This window comes from Mobula hypostoma, chromosome 5 (assembly GCF_963921235.1).
Source record: "Mobula hypostoma chromosome 5, sMobHyp1.1, whole genome shotgun sequence".
Lineage (NCBI taxonomy): Eukaryota > Metazoa > Chordata > Chondrichthyes > Myliobatiformes > Myliobatidae > Mobula > Mobula hypostoma.
This window is the reverse complement of record NC_086101.1, coordinates 26,576,812-26,599,175: the sequence shown is the minus strand read 5'-3', so window position 1 is coordinate 26,599,175 and position 22,364 is coordinate 26,576,812. Positions and strand designations below refer to the sequence as shown.

General features: G+C 44.1%; 1 protein-coding gene across 2 annotated transcripts in view; it reads left to right on the top strand.

Annotated features, from left to right (window-relative positions):
• The first annotated feature begins 202 nt into the window (after positions 1-202).
• LOC134346160 (hepatic and glial cell adhesion molecule-like) overlaps positions 203-22,364 on the top strand; it is a 74,703-nt gene continuing 52,541 nt past the window's right edge. For both annotated transcript variants that reach the window (XM_063047473.1, XM_063047471.1), the window contains exons 1-2: positions 203-355; positions 20,248-20,553. In XM_063047473.1, the coding sequence (XP_062903543.1) occupies positions 298-355; positions 20,248-20,553 (364 nt within the window). In that variant the 5' untranslated portion in view covers positions 203-297. The remainder of the gene's footprint in view (positions 356-20,247; positions 20,554-22,364) is intronic.

Genomic DNA, 22,364 nt, shown 5'->3' with positions numbered 1-22,364 from the left:
CGCAGCAAAAAATTGAGATGGAATTTCTATTTTTACTGGTTTCCTCTTTATTTGATAATTGTGGTAAACCAAACAAAAATTGTAATTCGGTTTCCGGTCTGGACATGCTGCTCTGCCGACCGCTCCTGTGACTCCTCCCACAGTACCCTGAATAAAAGCGATTGTGTCACTGCTCCTCCCTCAGTCCAGGACGGGCACAGCTTGGACGAGGACGTATTTTACTGTTAATAAAAGCCTTTCAGTATTTACTCTACTTCCAGTGTTTTGGAGTAATTTATATCGCATCAGTAATTCGACATGTTGTTCTGCACTCATTTCCTCTCGCTCTTTCTGTTGCCGTCACTGGGAACTTCAGGTAAGATTCTAACCACCACGGGACGGTGGAAAAAATATTCTCATCTTAGTACCTATTGACAAATTTGTCCAAATGTAAGCGCTCTGCAATTAGTTCGTGGTTGTGGGGTTCGGGTGAAGCCGTGGTCGTTAACCCGGTCCAGAAGTCCTACTGGCCAGCGCTATTTATTCTTATTTTAAAATGCGTTCATGGGATCATGGTGGGACGTTCAAATTCATTTATTGTTACATCTTAGCTGGGGTTATAAAGTTATGCGCTTGTAGGTCACCCGAACTGTCGCCGGGGTGTGCAATGGTCACCTCCCCGTCTGTATGTGACTGAGTGGGTTCTCTCCCCGGGTCTTAGCGCCCGCTGTATTTTTTTGCTTATCGCAATAAAACGGGACTCCTGTATTAGCATTGGAGCGGCGAACGGCGAAGGTACGTGCAATTCGTCAACACACGCATGCGCAGTCACCTGCCTGCGCTAGGCTTCATGGTCATAGTAGTCTCGGTAAACAAGGCGCGAGCGTCCTTTTTCGTGCGAAATGTGTCCTCCATAATTTCGGAGGTCTGCAAAGCTTTATGGAAAGCATTGAAGCCAGAGTTCCTTCCCTGCCCTTCAGTCGCCCAATGGGAAGCTATTGCAGCGTAGGATAGAAACAAAATAATCTGCAGATGCTGGGATCAAAGCAACACTCACAACACGCTGGAGGAACTCAGCAGGTCGGGCAGCATCCGGGGAAACGATCAGTCGACGTTTCGGGCCGGAACCCTTCGTCCGGACTGTAGAGGAAACGGGTAGAGGCCCTATAAAGAAGTTGGGGGGAGGGTGGGAAGGAGAAGGCTGGTAGTTTCCAGGTGAAAAACCTGGAGAAAATCCAGAGGAAAGATAAAGGGGTGGGGGAGGGGAAAGAGGGAGGCGATAGGCAGGAAAGGTGAAGAAAGAATAGGGGAAAACACAATGGGTAGTAGGAGGCGGAACCATGAGGGAGGTGATAGGCAGCTGGGGGAGGGGGCAGAGTGACATAGGGATAGGGGAGGGAGATGGAGGGAATTACCAGAAGTTGGAGAATTCTATGTTCATACCAAGGGGCTGGAGACTACCCAGACGGGATATGAGGTGTTGCTTCTCCAGCCTGAGTTTGGCCTCATCATCGCAATAGAGGAGGCCATGTATGGACATATCTGAATGAGAGTGGGAAGCAGAGTTGAAGTGGATGGCTACAGGGAGATCCTGTCTGTTTTGGCGGACGGAGCGGAGGTGCTCGACGAAGCAGTCCCCTAATCTGCGTCAGGTTTCACCGATGTAGAGGAGGCCACACCGGGAGCACCGGATGCAATAGATGATCCCAAAGACTCACAAGTGAAATGTTGCCTCACTTGGAAGTACTGTTTGGGGCCCTGAATGGTGGCAAGAGAGGAGGTGTAGGGACAGATGTAGCACTTGAGCTTACAGGTACAGGGATAAGTGCCAGGTGGGTGATCCGTGGGGAGAGACGTGTGGACCAGGGAGTCGCGGAGGGACCGATCCCTGTGGAAAGCAGAGAGGGGTGAAGAGGGAAAGATGTGCTTAGTGGTGGGGTCCTGTTGAAGGTGGCGGAAGTTGTGGAGGATAATGTGTTGGATCCGGAGGCTGGTGGGGTGGTAGGTGAGGACAAGGGGAATTCTGTCCCTGTTGTGGCGGGAGGATGGGGTGAGGGCCGGAGTGCGGGAAATGGAGGGGATGCGGGTGAGGGCATCACTGATGACAGCAGAAGGGAAACCACGATCCTTAAAGAAAGAGGACATTTGAGATGTCCTGGAAGAGAAAACCTCATTCTCGGAGCAGATACGGCAGGCCTCAAAGCCCTCCGCTACTTTCTGGATAATAGACCTCACCAGTTCCCCACCACCACTAGCCTCCTCCGGTTGGCGGAACTGGTTGTCACACTCAATAACTTCTCTTCTGGCTCTTCCCACTTTCTTCAGACCAAGGGTGTAACTATGGGAACTCGCATGGGCCCTAGCTATGCCTGCCTCTTCGTTGGTTATGTGGAACAGTCTGTGCTCCAAACCTATTCTGGTACTGCTCCCCAACTTTTTCTTCGGTACATTGACGACTACATTGGTGCTGCTTCCTGCATCCATGCTGAGCTTGTTAATTTCATCGACTTTACTTCTAACTTCCACCCAGCCCTCAAATTCACTTGGTCTATCTCGGACACTTCTCTCCCCTTTCTCGATCTCTCGGTCTCCATCTCTGGAAACAGACTGTCCACTGACATCTTCTACAAGCCCACTGACTTTCATAACTACCTCAACTATACCTCTTCCCACCCCACCACATGCAAAAATGCCACTCCCTATTCCCAGTTCCTCCGTCTCCGCCGCAACTGCTCCGAGGATGAGGTTTTCCGTTCCAGAACATCTCAAATGTCCTCTTTCTTTAAGGATTGTGGTTTCCCTTCTGCCGTCATCAGTGATGCCCTCACCCGCATATCCTCCATTTCCCGCACTTCTGCTCTCACCCCATCCTCCTGCCACCACAACAGGGACAGAATTCCCCTTGTCCTCACCTACCACCCCACTAGCCTCCGGATCCAACACGTTATCCTCCGCAACTTCCGCCACCTTCAACAGGACCCCACCACTAAGCACATCTTTCCCTCTTCACCCCTCTCTGCTTTCCACAGGGATCTGTCCCTCCGCGACTCCCTGGTCCACGCATCCCTCCCCACGGATCACCCACCTGGCACTTATCCCTGTCCCTGTAAACGCAAGTGCTACACCTGTCCCTACACCTCCTCTCTTGCCACCATTCAGGGCCCCAAACAGTACTTCCAAGTGAGGCAACACTTCACTTGTGAGTCTGTTGGGGTCATCTATTGCATCCGGTGCTCTCGGTGCGGCCTCCTCTACATCGGTGAAACCCGACGCAGATTGGAGGACCGCTTCGTCGAGCACCTCTGCTCCATCCACCAAAACAGACAGGATCTCCCTGTAGCCATCCACTTCAACTCTGCTTCCCACTCCCACTCAGATATGTCCATACATGGCCTCCTGTACTGCCAAGATGAGGCCAAACTCAGGCTGGAGGAGCAACACCTCATATCCCGTCTAGGTAGTCTCCAGCCCCTTGGTATGAACATAGAATTCTCCAACTTCCGGTAATTCCCTCCCCCTCCCTTCCCCTATCCCTATGTCACTCTGCCCCCTCCCCCAGCTACCTACCACCTCCCTTATGGTTCTGGCCTCCTTCTACTATGCATTATGTTTTCCCCTATTCTTTCTTCACCTTTCCTGCCTATCACCTCCCTGCCTCTCCTCCCCCACTCCTTTATCCTTCCCCTTTCTGGTTTTTCACCTGGAACGGACCAGCTTTCTCCTTCCCACTCTCCCCCCACCTTCTTTATAGGGCCTCTGCCCCTTCCCTCTACAGTCCTGACCAAGGGTTCTGGCCTGAAATGTTGGCAGATCGTTTCCATGGATGCTGCCCGACCTGCTGAGTTCCTCCAGTGTGTTGTGAGTGTTGCAGCGTAGGATGACGTGATGCTACCAAGCGGACCAATCATAGTTGTTATGTTCTGCGTTGCTGCGACGCACGGTTACATTTTGGGAGAGGTGTGCGTCGCAGCAACGCAAGCTCTCGCGTAGGGTTCCGCGTCGTCTTTGCGTAGGGTTTGCGGCGACGAGTTGATGCAGAAGTATGAGTGCATACTTCAATTCCTCTTGTGCCTTCAGCGTTTTGGCTTCTGATTTAGGATGTTCATTCTGTACAAATGTTGCCAATGTGTTTTTTTGCCTCTGACCATCAAGTTGAAGTTTAATTGTCATTCAACCATACACAAATATAAAGCAGTGTTCTCCAGGGGACAAGTGTAAAAAAACACAGTAAGCACAATCACACACTTTATCGTACTTACAGTCACCAAAAATTTGAAAGATGAACACTCATCTTTAAAAGTTGGTTATAGGAGGAATAAAAGCAGGTGTTGGGTCTTCAGCTCCTGAATCTGCTCTGTTATTCAGGTAGATTGTGGCTGATATAATCCTGACTTCACTTTTCTACCCTTTCTCATAACTCCAGACTTTCCCTATTGACAATCAACCTCCACCATTGCCTAAATGTCTGTCCACCTTGGCCTTGAATACATTGATGGACTCCACCTCACAGCTCTTTGTAATAGAGAATTCCATATATTTAGGATCTCTTGAGAAAAGGAATTCCTCATTTGTTTAATTCCAGATTCCCCTCCACTTTGGAAAACATCCTTAGCCCGTGAAATCATCCCACATTCTGCATGGAATGGAATATTGTGAGTAGTTTTGGACCACTTGCCTAAGAAAGGATGTGCTGGCACTGGAGACTGGCCAGACGAGGCTCATGTGAATGATCCCAGGAATGAAAGGGTTAATATACAGGACCATCTGATGGTTCTGGGCTTGTACTTGCTGATGCTCAGCAGAATGGATGAGTTCTCGTTCAAACCTATCATACTGGAAGTCCTAGATAGAGTGGACATGGAGAGGATGTTTCCGGCAGTGCAGAAGACTCAATGGAACTGAGATGAGGAGGAATTTCTTCAGCCAGAGTATCGTGGATCTGTGGAATTCACTGCCACAGGTGGCTGTGGAGGCCGAGTTATTAGGTACATTGAAAGCTGAGGTTGATAGGTTCTTGATTAGTCAGGGTGTCACGGAGAAGGCAGGGAATGGAGTTGAGAGAGAGAATAAATCGGCAGACTCAGTGGGCCAAATTGCCTAATTCTGCTCCTTATTTATCCACTGCCCTTCCATTCTAGGTTCAAGATCCAAGTTGTTCAATGTCATTTCCAGTACACAAGTGTAAAGGGGAACAAAATGATTGTTACTCTAGATCTAATGTAGCACAAAATAAACACAATACTATAAATAAATACCTAAAATAGATTATGTACTGTACATTGATTTTATGTCCATACATTGATGCTAGGCACAGGAGGGTTTGTACATGAAATGATAAAGTGGTGGAGGTGTTGATCTGCCTTACTGCTTGCAGAAAGTAACTGTTTATAACTGGTGATTCTGGCATGGATGCTACGTAGCCTCCTCTCTGATGGGAGTGGGCCAAACTGTCTGTGGGCAGGGTGGCTGGGAATCGTTCATGATATTACTGGCCCTTTTCCAGCACCTTTCTGTATATATGCCACTTTGGATCCTTTCTAATTCACACACTCAAATCAGTCCAATGTAAGGCGGCTGCTTTTGGCTTGTTCGTAATGGAAGTAAAGGGCCGCAGCTTTTGTTAAGCACATAAAATGACTGTCGCATGTTTTATTCACAAAATCCTACACCACCACCCTGCTCTCATCATGTCTGAAGCACCAGTAGCATTATACTGTTTACGTTTTAACTTTTATTGATTTATTTGTAGTAATATGACTTCATGAGTTGTGTGCTGTGTTGTGCACCTTGGTCCAGAGGAACATGGTTTTGTTTGGCGGTACATGTGCGTACGGTTGAATGACAATAAACTGAACTTGAACTTGATACATGCTTGATGGCGGGTAGTCTGGTGCCAATGATGTATTGGGACTCTATATCATGGAGCCTTCCTGCCTGCCACAGGGCAGTTTCCGTACCATACAGTGTGTAAGGATGCTCTCTACTCTGCACAGACCAGCTCGCTTCAGCCTTCTCAGAGTACCATGCCGGCCCATTGATTTTAATGACCTAATATGTTCTTTATGCAGCTCAGCCGATAACCGTTTGATAGTACCCTTGTGCCTGTGAACATTTCAGATTTATGCCTCTTCCCCTCCCCCCCCATTCTCTCCACCACAAAATAAAATAAAACCTGCACTGCCAGCTTCAGAGTAGCTTCTATCCGAAGAATTTTTTTTAAGATTATTGATTGCTTGTACTATAAAGTGGACCCCTAACCTCACACTCTGCCTTTTTCATTTTATTATGTGCCTGCATAACACTTTCTCTGTAACTTTTTATTCTGCATTCTGATCACGTTTACCCTGTTACTACCTCAATGCCCTGATTTGTACGAACGGCAAGCAAAATGAACTTTTCACTCTATCTCCGAACATGTGAAAATGATCAACAGCCAAGCTGCTGTTTCTTAACATCAGATTGTTCGAAATGCTTTCGTATCATGAACATTAGGAATGCAGAATGATAGAGAATTAACAGCGCACTGATGATATCACCTCGTATGGGGATGAAACGTTTGCAAATTAATTGCTGGATCGGAGAACAACTCAAGCCAACCATGATAGAAAATATTTGCCTTAGTGCTTTTGGACCCTTACTGAGCTAAACATTGGCAAAGAGAATAAGATCATAAGACATAGGAGAAGAATTAGGCCATTTAACCTAATGGTGGAGCCATGGCTGATCCCAGATCCCACTCAACCCCATAAACCTGCCCTCTCACCATATCCCTTGATGCCCCAACCAATCAGGAATCTACCAATTTCCACTTTGAATATACCCACAGACTTGGCCTCCGCTACAGTCTATGGCACTGCATGCCACAGATTCACTACTCTCTAGCTAAAGAAACTCCTCCTTACTTCTGTTCTAAAAGGTCGCCCCTCAATGTTGAGGTTGTGCCTTCTAGTTCTGGATGTCCCCACCAGAGGAAAGATCCTCTCCACATCTACCTTATCGAGTCCACTGCTGTTCACTCTGCTCACCCAGCAATACACAACTTGAATCACATCATCAAGTTCGCCGATGACACGACAGTGGTGGTTCTCATCAGCAAGAACGACGAGTCAGCATACAAAGAGGAGGTGCAGCGGCTAACGGACTGGTGCAGAGCCAACAACCTGTCTCTGAATATGAACAAAACAAAAGAGATAGTTGTTGACTTCGGGAGAGCGTGAAGCGACCACACTCCACTGAACATTGACGACTCCTCCATTGAGAACGTTAAGAGCACCAAATTTCTTGGTGTTCACTTGGTGGAGAATCTCACCTGGTCCCTCAACACCAGCTCCATAGCCAAGAAAGCCCAGCAGCGTCTCTACTTTCTGCGAAGGCTGAGAAAAGTCCATCTCCCACCCCCCTCCCACCCTCACCACATTCTACAGAGGATCCTGAGCAGCTGCATCACTGCCTGGTTCGGGAATTGCGCCGTCTCGGATCGCAAGACCCTGCAGCGGATAGTGAGGTCAGCTGAGAAGATCATTGGGGTCTCTCTTCCCGCCATTACAGACATTTGCACCACACGCTGCACCCGTAAAGCCAACAGCATTGTGAAGAACCCCACGCACCCCTCATACAAATCTTTCTCCCTCCTGCCATCTGGCAAAGGTACTGAAGCATTCGGGCTCCCACAAACAGACTGTTCAACAGTTTCTTCCTCCAAGCCATCAGACTCCTTAATACCAAGAGTCTAGACTGACATCTACATCATTTATTATTATATTGTAATTTGTCCTCTACTGTGCCTATTGTCTTGTTTATTATCTATTGTACTGCCCTGTACAGTTTTGTGCACTTTATGTAGTCCTGTGTAGGTCTGTAGTCTCGTGTCATTTTGTGTTGTTTCATGTAGCACCATGGTCCTGGAGGAACATTGTTTCGTTTTTACTGTGTACTGTACCTGCAGTTTATGGTCGAAATGACAATAAAAAGTGACTTCAATTGATTCGATAGGTTTCAGTGAGATCCCCACACGTTCCATAAAGCTTTACAGACCTCCGAAATTATGGAGGACACATTTGGCTTTTACGAAAAAAGATGCTCGCTTTAAACTTTACCCCTAGAAAGACTACCACGACCATGAAGCCTTGCACGGGCAGGTGTGTGCGCATGTGCGACGTGCCGGAATTGCAGAGCGATGCCGACACACCAACGCACGAGTATAAATGCTCACAACGCGCGTAGATAATCGCGTCGAGTTAACGCAGAAGTATAAATCAGCCTTGAGCAATGAACGAAGAACTGGTCTGTACATAGCACCGTGCGGGAGAAAGCATTGGGGCGATTACATCAGATCCCTGCCACTGTGCTCGGCATGGCTACCCCCAGTTCCCTCCCGCGGTCCAGGAAGAGCTTGCCCTCCACGCTTTTGTAAAGGAGGTGATCATTTCGGGTCTAGGCACTGGCAGAGGCGGAGAGGGCAGAAGCAATTTCAGCCTCCCAAGCCATTCCAGTATCACCCCACACGCCGCAAGCCCGGGCTTGTGTCACCGAGCATCCTACTTGACAGATAACCGATATTCATTCCGGAGTGGCCGCTGCTGCTGCGTCACGCCGCCATCTTCTCTTCATTTTCCAAAAAAAACCGAAAAGCAAGTTAGAAAAAAGAGAAAAAAGAAAACTGTGTGTTAATTAGTCCTTAGCAGAGGAAGGCAGGTTGTCGAGAACACTTTGAGCTTCATCCGGAGTCTTCAGTCGCCCAATGGGAAGCTACTGCAGCGTAGGGGGAAAAGCGATGCTCCCAAGCGGACCAATCACAGTTCATTCGGTCTGCGTTAATACTATATTTAACCAAGCTAAATTTTCAAAAATACTAATTAATAATATCATAAGTAATTAAACCCTCCCAAATATATATAAAAAAGAAGCCCTATTAGTAGGAAAAATCTACCAATTAATTAAGAAAGAAACAAAAAAAATCAATCCAGGTATTAGGTTGGAGAACCAAATCCCTTTATCTTCTCAGTCGAATGTCCGAATGACCATTTAAACAGTCATACTTGAACCATAAATCTTCTTTCCAAAAGAAAACCGATAGTATGCAACAATGAACAAATCTCCTTATCTTCTTTTATTAGTCTCTCAATGGAATATCCAAATAGCCTTCATAAATCTTCTTTCCAAAATGCGAATAATATACTGATAACTAAACAAACTTTCAGATAGTTCATTCGGTAGTGAATGCAGGTATAGTCTAAACAAAGTCCAGTGTGGCTTTTGGATCAAAAAATGTACGAGGAGGAGAGTTGGGAGGAAAAACTTTAATTCTTGTCAGGTAATGCAGAGAAGGAAACAGTTTCTTATCATTTGCCTGTTTCAATACCAAAGCAAATTTTGATCTTTGTTCCATTGCCTCCCTCAGATAATCTTCATAAAAATGGAGCTCAGACTCCTTCAATCTAAAATCTCTCTGTTTTCTTGCCTGTTACATTATTTGATCTTTAATTTTAAAGTGAAGAAAACAACCAGAACAGATCTTGGTTTATTTGGATCCTTAAATTTCGAAGTATACACTCTATGTGCTCTTTCTACAGCAGGCAGCTGTGATAAAATGGTAGGAAATAAAGTATGAAAAAGCTTACCAATGTAAGCAGTTAAATCTCCATCTTCAGCTCCTTCTTGCAGTCCGACTATTCGTATATTCTTTCGGCGAGACCTAGTTTCCAGGTCTATAATCTTACTTTGATATCTTTCCAATGGGTTGTAGCTTCAAACAATATTTGCTTAGTTATTTTCAATTCCTCTTCATGTGTAATAACTTGAGTTTCCAAGTCTTTAAGTTTTCCCAGAAATGACTTCATTTCATTACTATTCTTTTCCAGTTGGTCTTCAATTGAATTCCGTTTCCGAATGATATCTTCAGCTCATGGTGGCATTTCATCAGACCTTTCCTTTGGCATCTTTCCTTTCCCATTACCTTTGTCACTAGGTTCAGACAGGTTCTTCCCACTCCTCGTAGAACAGAATATTATTCCCCCTCAAGAATCAGCAAATAAAAAATTTTAAATTTGAAGTTTAAACTAGGGGGAGAGAAAGAAAACTAAGAGCAGCACAAAATTACTGCTACTCCATTTGCAGACAGGGGTGGTCTCCTTGTCAAAAGCCTTCGGAAAATCCAGGACATCACGTCTACTGCATCTCCTTTGTCTACCCTACCTGTAATTTCCTCAAAACATTGCAGTAGGTTTGTCAGGCAGGGTTTTCCCTTCAGGAAAAACCATGCTGACTTTGGCCTACCTTGACATGTGCCTCCAGGTACTCCGTGATCTCACCCCTAACAATTGATTCCAACAACTTCCCAACCACTGATATCAGGCTAACAGGTCTATAGTTTCCTTTCTGCTGCCTCCCACCCTTCTTAAATAGCAGAGCAACATTTGCAATTTTCCAGTCATCTGGTACAATGCCAGAATCTATCGATTCTTGAAAGATCAATGTTAATGCCTCCACAATCTCTCCAGCTACTTCCTTCAGAACCCGAGGGTGCATTCCATCAGGTCCACCCTCAGACCATTAAGCTTCCTGACCATCTTCTCAGTCATAATTTTTGCTGCACATACTTCACTTCCCTGACACTCCTGAATGTCCGGTATACTGCAGATGTCTTCCACTGTGAAGACTGATGCAAAATACGCATTCAGTTCTCTGTGCTTCTCATTACAACATCTCTAGCATCATTTTCTATTGGTCCAATATCTAACCCTCGACTCTCTTTTACCCTTTATATACATTAACAAAAAAAGCTTTTAGTATCTTTGATATTAGTTGCCCGCTTCCTTTCATAATTCATCTTTTCCTTCCTAATGACCTTCTTAGTTTCGTTTGGCAAGTTATTAAAAGCTTCCCAATCCTCTATCTTCCCACTAGCTTTGGCTTCCTTGTATGCACTCTCTTTTGCTTTTACTTTGGCTCTGACTTCACTTGTCAGCCACGGTAGTATCCTCCCATTTGAAAATTTCTTCTTATTTGGAATATATCTGTCTTGCACTTCCCTCATTTTTCACAGAAACTCCAGCCATTGCTGCTCTGTCCTTCCTGCTAGCGTCCCTTTCCAGTGAACTTTGTCCAGTTCCTCTCTCATGCCACTAAAATACTGACATTGGAATTTAGTTCCACCTTCTCAAATTTCAAAGTAAGCTCGATCATATTGTGAGCACTGTTCCCTAAGGGTTCCTTACCTTAAGCTCTCTTAACACCTCCAGATCCTTGCATAACACCGAATCCAGCACAACTGATCCCCTAGTGGGCTCAAAAACAAGCTGTTCTAAAAAGACATCCCATAGTCATTCTACAGATCCTCTCTCTTGAGGTCCAATACAGGCCTGGTTTTCCCAATCCACTTTCATGTTAAAATCCCCGACGATCATCATGACATTGCCCTTCTGACACGCCTTTTCTGTCTCCTGCTGTAATTTGTAATCTACATCCCAGCTGCTGTCTGGAGGCCTGTGTACGACTGCCATTAGGGTCCTTTTAACCTTGTCATTTCTTAACTCAATCCATAGAGACTCTACACCTTCTGATCCCATGTCATCCCTTTCTAATGATTTAATATTATTTCTTATACACAAGGCCACATCACCCCCTCTGCTGGCTAACCTATCTTTCCAATACACTGTATATCCGTGGATATATAGCTCCCAATCTCAGCCATCCTTTAGCCAAGTTTCAGTGATGGTGACAAAGTCATACTTGCCAATCTGTAGCTGAAATTCAAGATCATTTATTTTATTTCTTATGCTGTGTGCATTCAAATATAATACTTTCAGTCCAGTATTTGTTGCTTTCTGTTTTAATTGCACCATGCCTCTATTGCCTGTAACTCATCCCACTGGCTGTGATTATGTCTCATCACCTGCCCGTCCTTTCTATCATTTCTGTTGCCCACTATCTTTGATTTATTTCTGTTTTTCTTCTTCAGCCCTATCACTCCCATTCCCATGCCAAATCAGAGTAAACCCTCCCTAACAGCTCTATTATACCTTCCCGCTAGGATATTGGACCCCTTTGGGTGTTGATCACCAAGCGCCCACAACATTCGAGGAATGCCCTCTTCAGGCTGAAGACCCACACTCAATGATTTAGTTACAGCTTCTTCCCTCCACCAACATATTTAGAAACAGTTCATGAACACATGAACTCTGCCTTATTTTTACTTTATTTTTGCACTTTGTATTTATTTTGTAATTTATAGAAGTATTATATCTTTGTTTTGAAACAACAAATTTTATGTCTTAATAAACTTGATTCTGACAAATGACTGTACTGATTCTGTGTCCGAGAATCAAAATAGAACTCAAAATTTCATTAATTTTGCTGCCTTTTTCCACATGGCTCTTAACTTCACAAGGTTCATTCTTTCCCTTTTTGGAACTCTATACCTTTGTCTTAGCCACTTTATCAGGTAAACCTGCTTGGTAATGCAAATATCTGATCAGCCAAACAAGGGACAGCAACTCAATGTGTAAAAACATGCAGACGTGGTTAAACGTGCAGCTGAGGAAGTAGGGAGTCTGCAAAAGGACTGACAGATTAGGACACTGAACAAGGAAGTGGCAGATGGAATACAGTGTAGGGAAGTGTATAGTTGCACATTTTGGTAGAAAGAATAAAGATGTGGATGATTTTCTAAACAGGGATCAAATTCAGAAATCAAAGGTGCAAACCTAGTGGAGGATACCCTCAAAATTAACTTGCAGGTTTAGTCAGTAGTAAGCAAGATAAATGCAACATTAGCGTACATATTGAGAGGACTAGAATATAAACACAAGGAAATAATGCTGAGAATTAATAACAGATTGGTTGGACAAAACTTGGAATATGGTGAACAGTTTTGGGCCCCTTATCTAAGAAAGGATATGCTGGTCTTGGAGAGGCACCAAAGGAGGTTAACAAGAAAGACCTCAGGAATGAGAAGGGTTAGCGTTTGAAGAGTGTTTGACAGCTGTGGGTTTGTGGAGTGTAGAAGAATGTGGGGTGGGGGGGGGGAAGGTGCATTGAAATGTATTGAATATTGAAAAGTCAAGACAGAGTTGATGTGAAGATATTTCCCATAGTGGGGGAGCCTTAAGCGGGCACAGCCTCAGTATACAAGGATGGGAAGATGGAGCTGAGATCAGGTATGAAATTGGAGCTACAATCCAGAGCACAGGAAGGATCTGTTTCTAAGATTGTAATGGGAATGTGGGTGTATGTTTATCCAGAACCAGTTATTAGGAGTGCTATGGGAATGTGAGTAAGTGTTATCAGGAATGTGATCCAGGTGTGTGACTGGCATCAGGAGTTGCGGTATGTGCACGTCCATTTAATATCAAGCTTACATGTGCAAACTGAGCAGTAAAATATTATGCAAATAGTAGAGCTCCTCGTCAATTTATTAAGACAGCCGGTTGGTCCAACATGAAAGCAGTTGGGAAAAAAAACTGCTTTTTCTCTGCAGCCAGTGCCCTTTTTCACCAATGCTCTATGTTCTAGGCTGTGGTGAGAGTTCATGCATCTCAAAATACAATTTAATCCAGCGGTCGTGGAGCATACGGATCTTGGACCTCCAGAAAGTGTCCACAGCAGGGGTGATTGATAAGTTCGTGGCCTAAGGTCGAAGGAGATGATGTAGAATAGTGGTCCCGAACCACCGGGCCCCAAAGCATGTGCTACCGGTCTGCGAGGAAACAGTACGATTTGGCAATATGAGTCAGCTGCACCTTATTCCCTGTCGCTCTCACTGTTGAGCTTGAACGCACGCACGTCATCCATGTCAGCGCAGGAAGATCAGCTCCTCGAGCTTGCAAATGATGGCGGGCTGAAAAGTATGTTTGACATAACATCTCTGCCGGCATTCTGGATCAAAGTCAAGGCTGAATACTATATCCTGAGATAGCCCCGAAAGCACTGAAGACATTGCTTCCATTTCCAACATATCTCTGCAATGAATGCAGCGAAAACCAAATTGCGGAATAGACTGGACATAAGGAACCCCTTCGCATATCGCTGTCTCCCATCACCCCTCGATGGGACCATTTTGTTGCAGGAAAACAAGTATTCAACACAGGGCTCCCACTGATTCAGTGATATTGGTGCATTGCAATGATTTTATATGTTTATACAGGGAAAATATGCACTGTGTGTTTAATATCCAAACGTTACTTAAAATATTATGATGCTATTGACTTATAAGTGACTTGTATAACCATATAACAATTACAGCACGGAAACAGGCCATCTCTGCCCTTTTTGTCCGTGCCGAACGCTACTCTCACCTAATCCCACTGACCTGCACTCAGCCCATAACCCTCCATTCCTTTCCTGTCCATATACCTATCCAATTTTTCTTTAAATGATAATATCGAACCTGCTTCTGCCACTTCCACTGGAAGTTCGTTCAACACTTACTTCAAGCTCCCCTGACCTCCCCTGATAATTGACTTATCACTATATTCATGCAAGGAAAATATGCGCTGTGTGTTTAATATTAAATTCGTTAGATAAACCCTTTTAGAAACGAAATTGAGTGTATTAGCCACTTATCAGCTATATTCCGCTCGTGATTAACACCCCTACCCCCCCGGAACACAATCGTCAAAAACGATTGGGGGGGCGGGGGTGGATCGGCAGGTACACGCATGCGCGCTTGTGCCCACGCAAGGCTTCATGGTCATTGTTGTCTTTCTCGGGGTAAACCCAACGTATTTGACTGCTACTCCTGGCCGTTGGCAACCCTACCCCCCCCCCCATCCCCGGATTGACCGGTCCGCAAGAATATTGTCAATATTAAACCAGTCCACAGTGCATAAAAGGTTGGGGAGCCCTGATGTAGAAGGAGGTTCGTGACCTTAGGCCACGAACCTACTCAATCACCTATCTGTGGCACTTTCTGAAGGTCCGAGATCCGTATGCTCCACGACCGCTGGTTTAAGTGTGTAAATGTAGGAGGGGACTATGTTGAAAAATAAATGTGCTAGGTTTTCTAAAATTGACTACTTCTATCTTAGGCCACGAACTTATCAATCATTCCTCCTGTTGTGGTGAACATTCAGTCCATGATGACAGACGAGAAGAATTCATTTAACTAACAGCCATTTTATTGTAACAACTACAAAAAAAAACAGATAGGTAACTATGACCCAGGGAGAAAACACACTCACACACCCAGTCACATTGCTTAAGGCTGAATTATAGACTCGGCACAATGACAATAAAGTTTAATGTAATTAATTAGTTCGTGGTCGTGTTCGTCATCCTGGTCTAGCATTCCTACTGGCCAGCGCTATTTACTCTTTTTTATTATCATGGTGGGACGTTCAAATTTATTTATTGTTACATTTTAGCTGGGGTTATAAAGTTATGCGCTTGTAGGTCACCCGAATTATAACCGGGGCGTGTAATAATCACCTCCCCGTCTGTATGTGACTGAGTGGGTTCTCTCCTCGGGTCTTAGCGCCTGCTTTGTGTTTTATTTACTTATCGTAATAAAACGGGGTCCATGTAGCACCACTGGGGCGGCGTTACGGCGAGGGTCTATTAGAGTAAGCAATGAAGGAACAACTAGGCTGTACACAGCGCCGTGCGGGAGAAAGCATTGGGGCGATTGCAGCAGATCTCCGCCACTGTGCTCGGCATGGCTACCCCCAGTTCCTCCCGCGGTCCAGGAAGAGCTTGCCCTCCACGCTTTGGTAAAGGAGGTGACGCTGGAGCACCTTCGGCAGTGTGTTCACCTGACATCACCATCATTGCTGGTCGAGGCACTGGCAGAGGCGGAGAGGGCAGAAGCAATTTTAGCCTCCCAAGCCGTTCCAGCATCGCCCCGCATGCCGCTAGCCCGGGCTTGTGTCACCGAGTCGGAGGAACCCGTGAGACGGTCCGCCCTGCGCCGCACTGACAAGTAACTGTATAAAAGTTTACAGTTCTGAATGTACTGATCACCAATGCAAAATATTATTGTTTGCATTGTTTCTTCCTCTCTATTTGTTTATCATGAATAAAGCCTAGTTATGAAAGGGGAAATCCTCGCGATAATAGGGCGACGTAGGGGAAACGGCGAAAATCTGAAATATTTAGCGAGCACCCTGTCAGTGGTTCGCAGCACTGGCCAAGGTTTTCTACGTTTTTTTTTTATGGTTTGTGCTGTCTTTCGGAGTTGCAGGTAAGTACGTGGCTCCGTTGTAAATCGCGCTGCCGGTATGGAGGCCAGACGTCCGGCTTTTGAACACTCTGTCCTCAGCCTGGCCACCTCGAGCTGGACGTTAATTTGTCCTTTTTTGGGTCTGACTAAATAATTAACATAATTTACCTTAGATATACTTAGAACAGTGGGAACTGAAAGCTATAACAACCGATCACGTATTTTTATTGTATGTAGTTGCCGTTGTCAATACTGCTGGTGAACCGCACGCAGTGTACGAGTAACGTCAGCAAGTCTCGAGTTTAACCACACAGTTCAAAGTGATTGTATCTACAGCCCTTCCATCCCCTCTTCCCTCCCCCCGCAATGAATTCCAGTTTCCCGCCTCATGGGATGCAGGTACTTACTAAATACGCTCACGTACTAACCCGAGGAGCTACACTGGCTGCTGCAGATAACACGGGTGCCGCTGCCGCCCGCTCGGAATCACAGCTTTTAAGGGCAGAAATACAAAAACAGGACATCCATACCCGGCAGTCCATGGTAGGCTACTTCATTTAGTTTGTGAAGTAAGTTAATTTAGTCAGCATATCTGCTTCAGCAGGAGTAAAAATGAATATTCATTTCTTTCCGTTCTTTATACTGTATGAATGTACAAAGTTTGTATGTATGTAATATGCAGAATGATGAATCACTGAATAGGAAAAAGGGCTCTGGCAGAAAATCACTGATTAATGATGAAATAGCTAGGTTTTTGCTGGATTTATATAGACAAAAATATCATGTTAGAATTTTAATAAAATAACTAAAGTGATCATCTGTTCGCATTTGCTTTTGCAATACGGTTTAAATTTTATAAAACTACATTTTTTTGAAACACTGTGTGCATACATATGGTAACCTATGACCACGTACGCAATGTCCTCCTTTTTGGAAATTTGGAAATGGCCACCCTAGCTGCCGGGTCCGCCCTCACCCCAACAAGAATCAGGAGTCTAAAAGATTTACATTCACAGGCACACAGGGTTAAATAGTACATTGATTTTAATGAAGAAACACACTAATGGGAGGTAAGTATTGTAATCAGCAAGGACCAGTTCGGCATGCACTGGTATAAGGTGTACATGCCTCAAAAACTTGTATAGATTTACCGTGGAGAGCATTCTGACAGGCTGCATCACTGTCTGGTAGGGTGGCCACTTCCAAATTTCCAAAAAGGAGGACATTGCATACGTGGTCATAGGTTACTTTTATGTATATATGTATATTAGTGTGTGTTTCAAAAAATGCATTTTTTAATGTAAAATTTAAACCGTATTGCAAAAACAACAAATGTAAACAAATGATCACTTTAGTTATCTTATTAAATAAAAATTCTAACATGATATTTTTTGTCTATATAAATCCATGAAAAACCTCGCTATTTCATCATTAATCAGTGATTTTCTGCCAGATCCTTTTTCCTATTCAATGATTCATCATTCTGCATATTACATACATACATACATTCATATAGTATAAAGAACAGAAAAACATTGATATTCATTTTTACTCCTGCTGAAGCAGATATGCTAATCAAATTAACTTGCTTCACAAACTAAATGAAGTAGCCTACTTACCATGGACTGCCTTTTACTTGCCATTTCCATGAGTTTTCTGTTGGCCAGGAGTTTTTTGTACATGGCTGAGCACTCTTCTGAGAAGTTGTAACATATTTGGAGCTCTGCTTTGACTGAGTCCACTTGCAGACGATTTCTGTCATTTCTCCAAGCTGAGGTCATCATTGAAAAAACTCGTTCTGTGTGAGCATTGCTGCATGGAATAGAGAAGATATCAGCACTCACCTCCTTCAGGTTTGTAAAAGAGACCTCAGATTTACCGAACAGCTTGAGATAGCATTCTTCACTATGGCTATCTACCATCTCAGGAGTATTGATAATTGCCTCCACAATCCCATACTCTTCATATAATTCATCCATATCAATATCTTGAAGGTTACAGGCCTTGACTGCGTCACAGAATTCTCCAAAAGGTATGGCACTTGTTAGGCTCAATTTTGACACTTATACCTGTTACTTAAGTGCTACCTGTCACTTAAGTGCTTTGAGTCTTTCATAGAGAACAATGAAGTCTGTTTCACATTTCTTAGACACATGAGGGCTAAGCTGGCTAAGCTTGGTGTTCACTGCAATGCCAAAAAAAAATAGTCCTTTACTCTTTTCTCAAGTTTGCTTTCCAGTTCAGCCATTAGCTTAATAACTGAAATTATGCTGAATGACTTGGCTTCTAGTGCTTCAATAGTGTCTGAGAACAATTTAAGAGTGTGACTGAGGAAGAAGAAATAGATCTCTGACAATTCACAGGCATTTCCTTCGTCTCCAAAGCACTTCCACAGTATCTTGGGGCACTCCTCCTCACCTAGACTCTGAAAATAACTTTTTAGGACTTCCCAGCACTTACGTATTCTGTCAATAGATGGCAAAAGAGAGAGCCATCCAGTCACAACATGCCGTAACAGATTACAATTATCAACATCCACGAATTCAGAGAATTCCTTTAACTGTGCTGTTCTTTTAGCTGAGATGTGAAATGGTTGTTTACTTTGAGCACAATATTTTCAACATTAATTCCCAGTTTTCTTGTAGCAAATCTTGTTGCATTGTACAAAATATGGGCCAGACAATTGGCAGCAATAATGTTCTTTTGAGCCATTTTCAGTTTTTGATAAACACTGTTGTGTTTTCCATGGTTTACACTTGCACTGTCAGCGGTGTATACAGACACTTTATTCAGATCCAGACCTGATGTCTCTAGTTTAACCAGCAGCTGATTTGTTATGTGCTCTAATGATTCATTGTTATCGCTGTAAAATTCAAGTAACCAATGTTGCACTCCCTTCTCAAAATGAAAGTATCTCAGAAGTATTGGGAAACACTTTGTTGCACCTTTGTTTGAAGCATCAGTTGCTACTGAAAAGGGCAAGCCATGTTCTTTGATAGACTCCACATGCTTTTAGAACCATAGAACATTACAGCACAGAAAACAGGACTTTTGGCCCTTGGCTGTGCCGAACCATTTTTTTGCCTAGTCCCACTGACCCGCACCTAGTCTATCCCTCCATACCCTTTTTGTACAGAATACAGTGCTAGAATATTTTCACACGAGTTTTTTGCTTTAGTTTTCCCACGTTACACCTTTCACTACCAATGAGTCACTGTATATTTCTTTGTCAACTTTTACTCCACAATCAACACTTCTGTGTGACTGATGATGCTTCACAGCATGATACACTTTACAGTTCTGCAGCTAAGATTTTGTCACCTTGAGTTAATTGAGCTGGGGAGAAAAATGATAACCATGATGACGTACCAGCAGTACAAGTGCTAACTTTGTTTATCTATGGTAGCAAGTCGTTCAACTGCACTTTTTCCCTTACTGCCAATCTCCACATCACAACAGCATAGTGTACAAAAAACATGAAAGGTATCTTTTCTGCTTTTAGCAATAAATCTAAATTCTTTGGCCCATTCATGGTTAAATATAGTACTTCTTTTCGGCATTTCTTTAGGGGCTTGAAACAAGAACAAAAATGTCAACCACACTCCACTGCAGCCTTGGGCAGACTGACCCTCTCAGACGTGCTGACGTGACTCGTACACTGCATGTGGTTCATCAGCAGCAGTGTTGACAATGGCATCTACATATAATAATACGTTAACGGCTTTTATAGCTTTCAGTTACCACTGTTTTAAGTATATCTGAGGTAATTTATACAAGTTTTTTTTAGTCAGACACAAAAAAAGAGGACAAATTAACATCCGGCTTGAGGTGGCACTGGACGGAGGAGTTTTTCATTTGTCATCAAGGACTGAAGGGCCTGTTCCTGGCTCTACTGTTCTGTGACGTGGATGAACCCATTAACTTGGTTGACACGACTGATGGAAATTCTGGTTCCCTATGGCCAAGTTCCAAAACTCTAGGATGGCATTCTGTAAATGTCTGTTGATATAATATATTGTGATTTGTGATTGTACCTCAGTTATGCTGCTGAATAATCAGAATTTTACCACCAGAGTTCAAAGAATGTTTTTCTTTTTTTTAATCCAAATTAGAGAACTGGAAAGTAGTAAATGGGACCATTGGTTCATCAGTTTTTCTGGATCCTGAACACCAAGGTAATCTCAGCAGGAGTGAAATTTTATGGACCTTCACTGGCAGCAACAGATGCTGTGTTCCTATTTTGGATTACGTTCCAGATGAACCTGTGGAGCAATCAAATGAACAATTCAGATCCCGTTTACAGTTTAACGCTTCTACTGGCTGTCTGCTGGTGGATGGAATAAAATCTGAGGATCAAGGTGTTTATAATTTTGATGTAGATGGGAGAAGAACAACTACAATAGAATTGCTTCTCTTTGGTAAGTATGCACTTTGTGTATCTTGAAAAAACTGAAGCTGTTGAATTATTTACTCATTTGCTTAAGAACTGTACATACAGGATTTGATTATTGATACTGTTGTAAATTAATTTTCTTCACCCAGAAGATTAACATTAGTAAAATAAATAGCTGTTCAGTCAGCCTCTGTTGTATTTGCATATATATTTACTCTCCCACCTGAGGAGTTGCTATGGAATTGTGATCTACCATATATTTCTGTCCTGGTGAGATGAACCCAAAGGGTCTTTTTTCCCAGGGCTGACATGGTTGCCACAAGAGGACACAGGTTTAAGGTGCTGGGGAGTAGGTACAGAGGAGATGTCAGGGGTAAGTTTTTTTAAATGCAGAGAGTGGTGAGTGCGTGGAATGGGCTGCCGGCAATGGTTGTGGAAGCGGATACGATAGGGTCTTTTAGGAGACTTTTGGATAGGTACATGGGGCGTAGAAAAATAGAGGGCTACGGGTAAGCCTAGTAATTTCTAAGGTAGGGACATGTTCAGCACAGCATTGTGGGCCGAAGGGCCTGTATTGTGCTGTAGGTTTTCTGTTTCGAAAAGAAAATCTGCAGTTTCTGTAAATCTAAGCAACACAAACAAAATGCTGGAGGAACTCAGCAGGCCAGGCAGCACCTATGGGGGAGAGAAAAAACAGTCAATGTTTCAGGCCGAAACTCTTTGTCAGGACTGGAGGGGGAAAAAGAAGCTGATTTGAAAAGTTGGCAAGGGGAAAGGGAAACACCAGGCGACAGGTGAAACCTGGAGGGGCAGGGATGAAGTGAAGAGCTGGGAAGTTGATTAGTGAAAGACAAAAGGCCATGGAAGAAAGGGAAAGGGGGAAGGAGCACCAAAGGGAGGTGATGGGCTGTCAAGGAGATGAGGTGAAAGAAGGAAAAAGGGATGGGAAATGGAGAGGTGGGAGGAGGGTTGGAAGGCATTACCAGAAGTTTGAGAAGTGAATGTTCATGCCATCAGGTTGGAGGGTACCTAAAAGGAATATAAGGTGTTGTTCCTCCAACCTATGTGTGGCCTCATCACAACATTAGTCGCAGGTCACAGCTTCAATTTAGCGCAGACGAGTAAACCCCAACAAGTAACAGTCAAGAAGGCACAGCAGCGATTATCCTGCCATGGGGGGGGGGCGCGCAATGGAGCCACGAACCAAGATGGCAGCTTAACGTGGAGGCGTCATACAATGTTGCACTAAACAAATTTAAAACCCTAAGTTAACAATACCAACTGAACTTGGTCTATGCCAAAAACGACTACAATGAAGGACTGTGATATCTTCACCCGAAGATGCGGCTTCCAAAAACTGAAAATCAATACTTCATCGACAGAGCAAGACGAGGAAGCTACTAGTAGCGTGGCGGAGCTAACGGCGGTGCTAGCTGAACTAAAGTTACTTCGCTCTGAGTTTGGAGGATTTGGATCCAAACTGGACAGTATAGATGACCGCCTGGGTAAGATGGCCGGCTCTGTCGCTGCCTTGGAAAACAATATGTCGGTGGTGAAGTGAAATGTTGCTTCTAACGCCACACGGGTGGAAGAGGCTGAAAACCGAATAATGACGACAGAAGAGCACCTGGAAAAGAACAATACTGAACTAACCAATGCCATGAAACGAATCACCTACCTGGAATCCAAGACTGAAGACCTGGAGAATCGGAGTCGAAGGAAAAACTTGCGGTTGTTTGGCCTCCGGGAGAGCGCTGAAGGAAACCAACCACTGCTAGAGTTCATACAAAAGATGCTACCGCACTGGCTGGAGCTGGACACGGACAGATCCTTCAT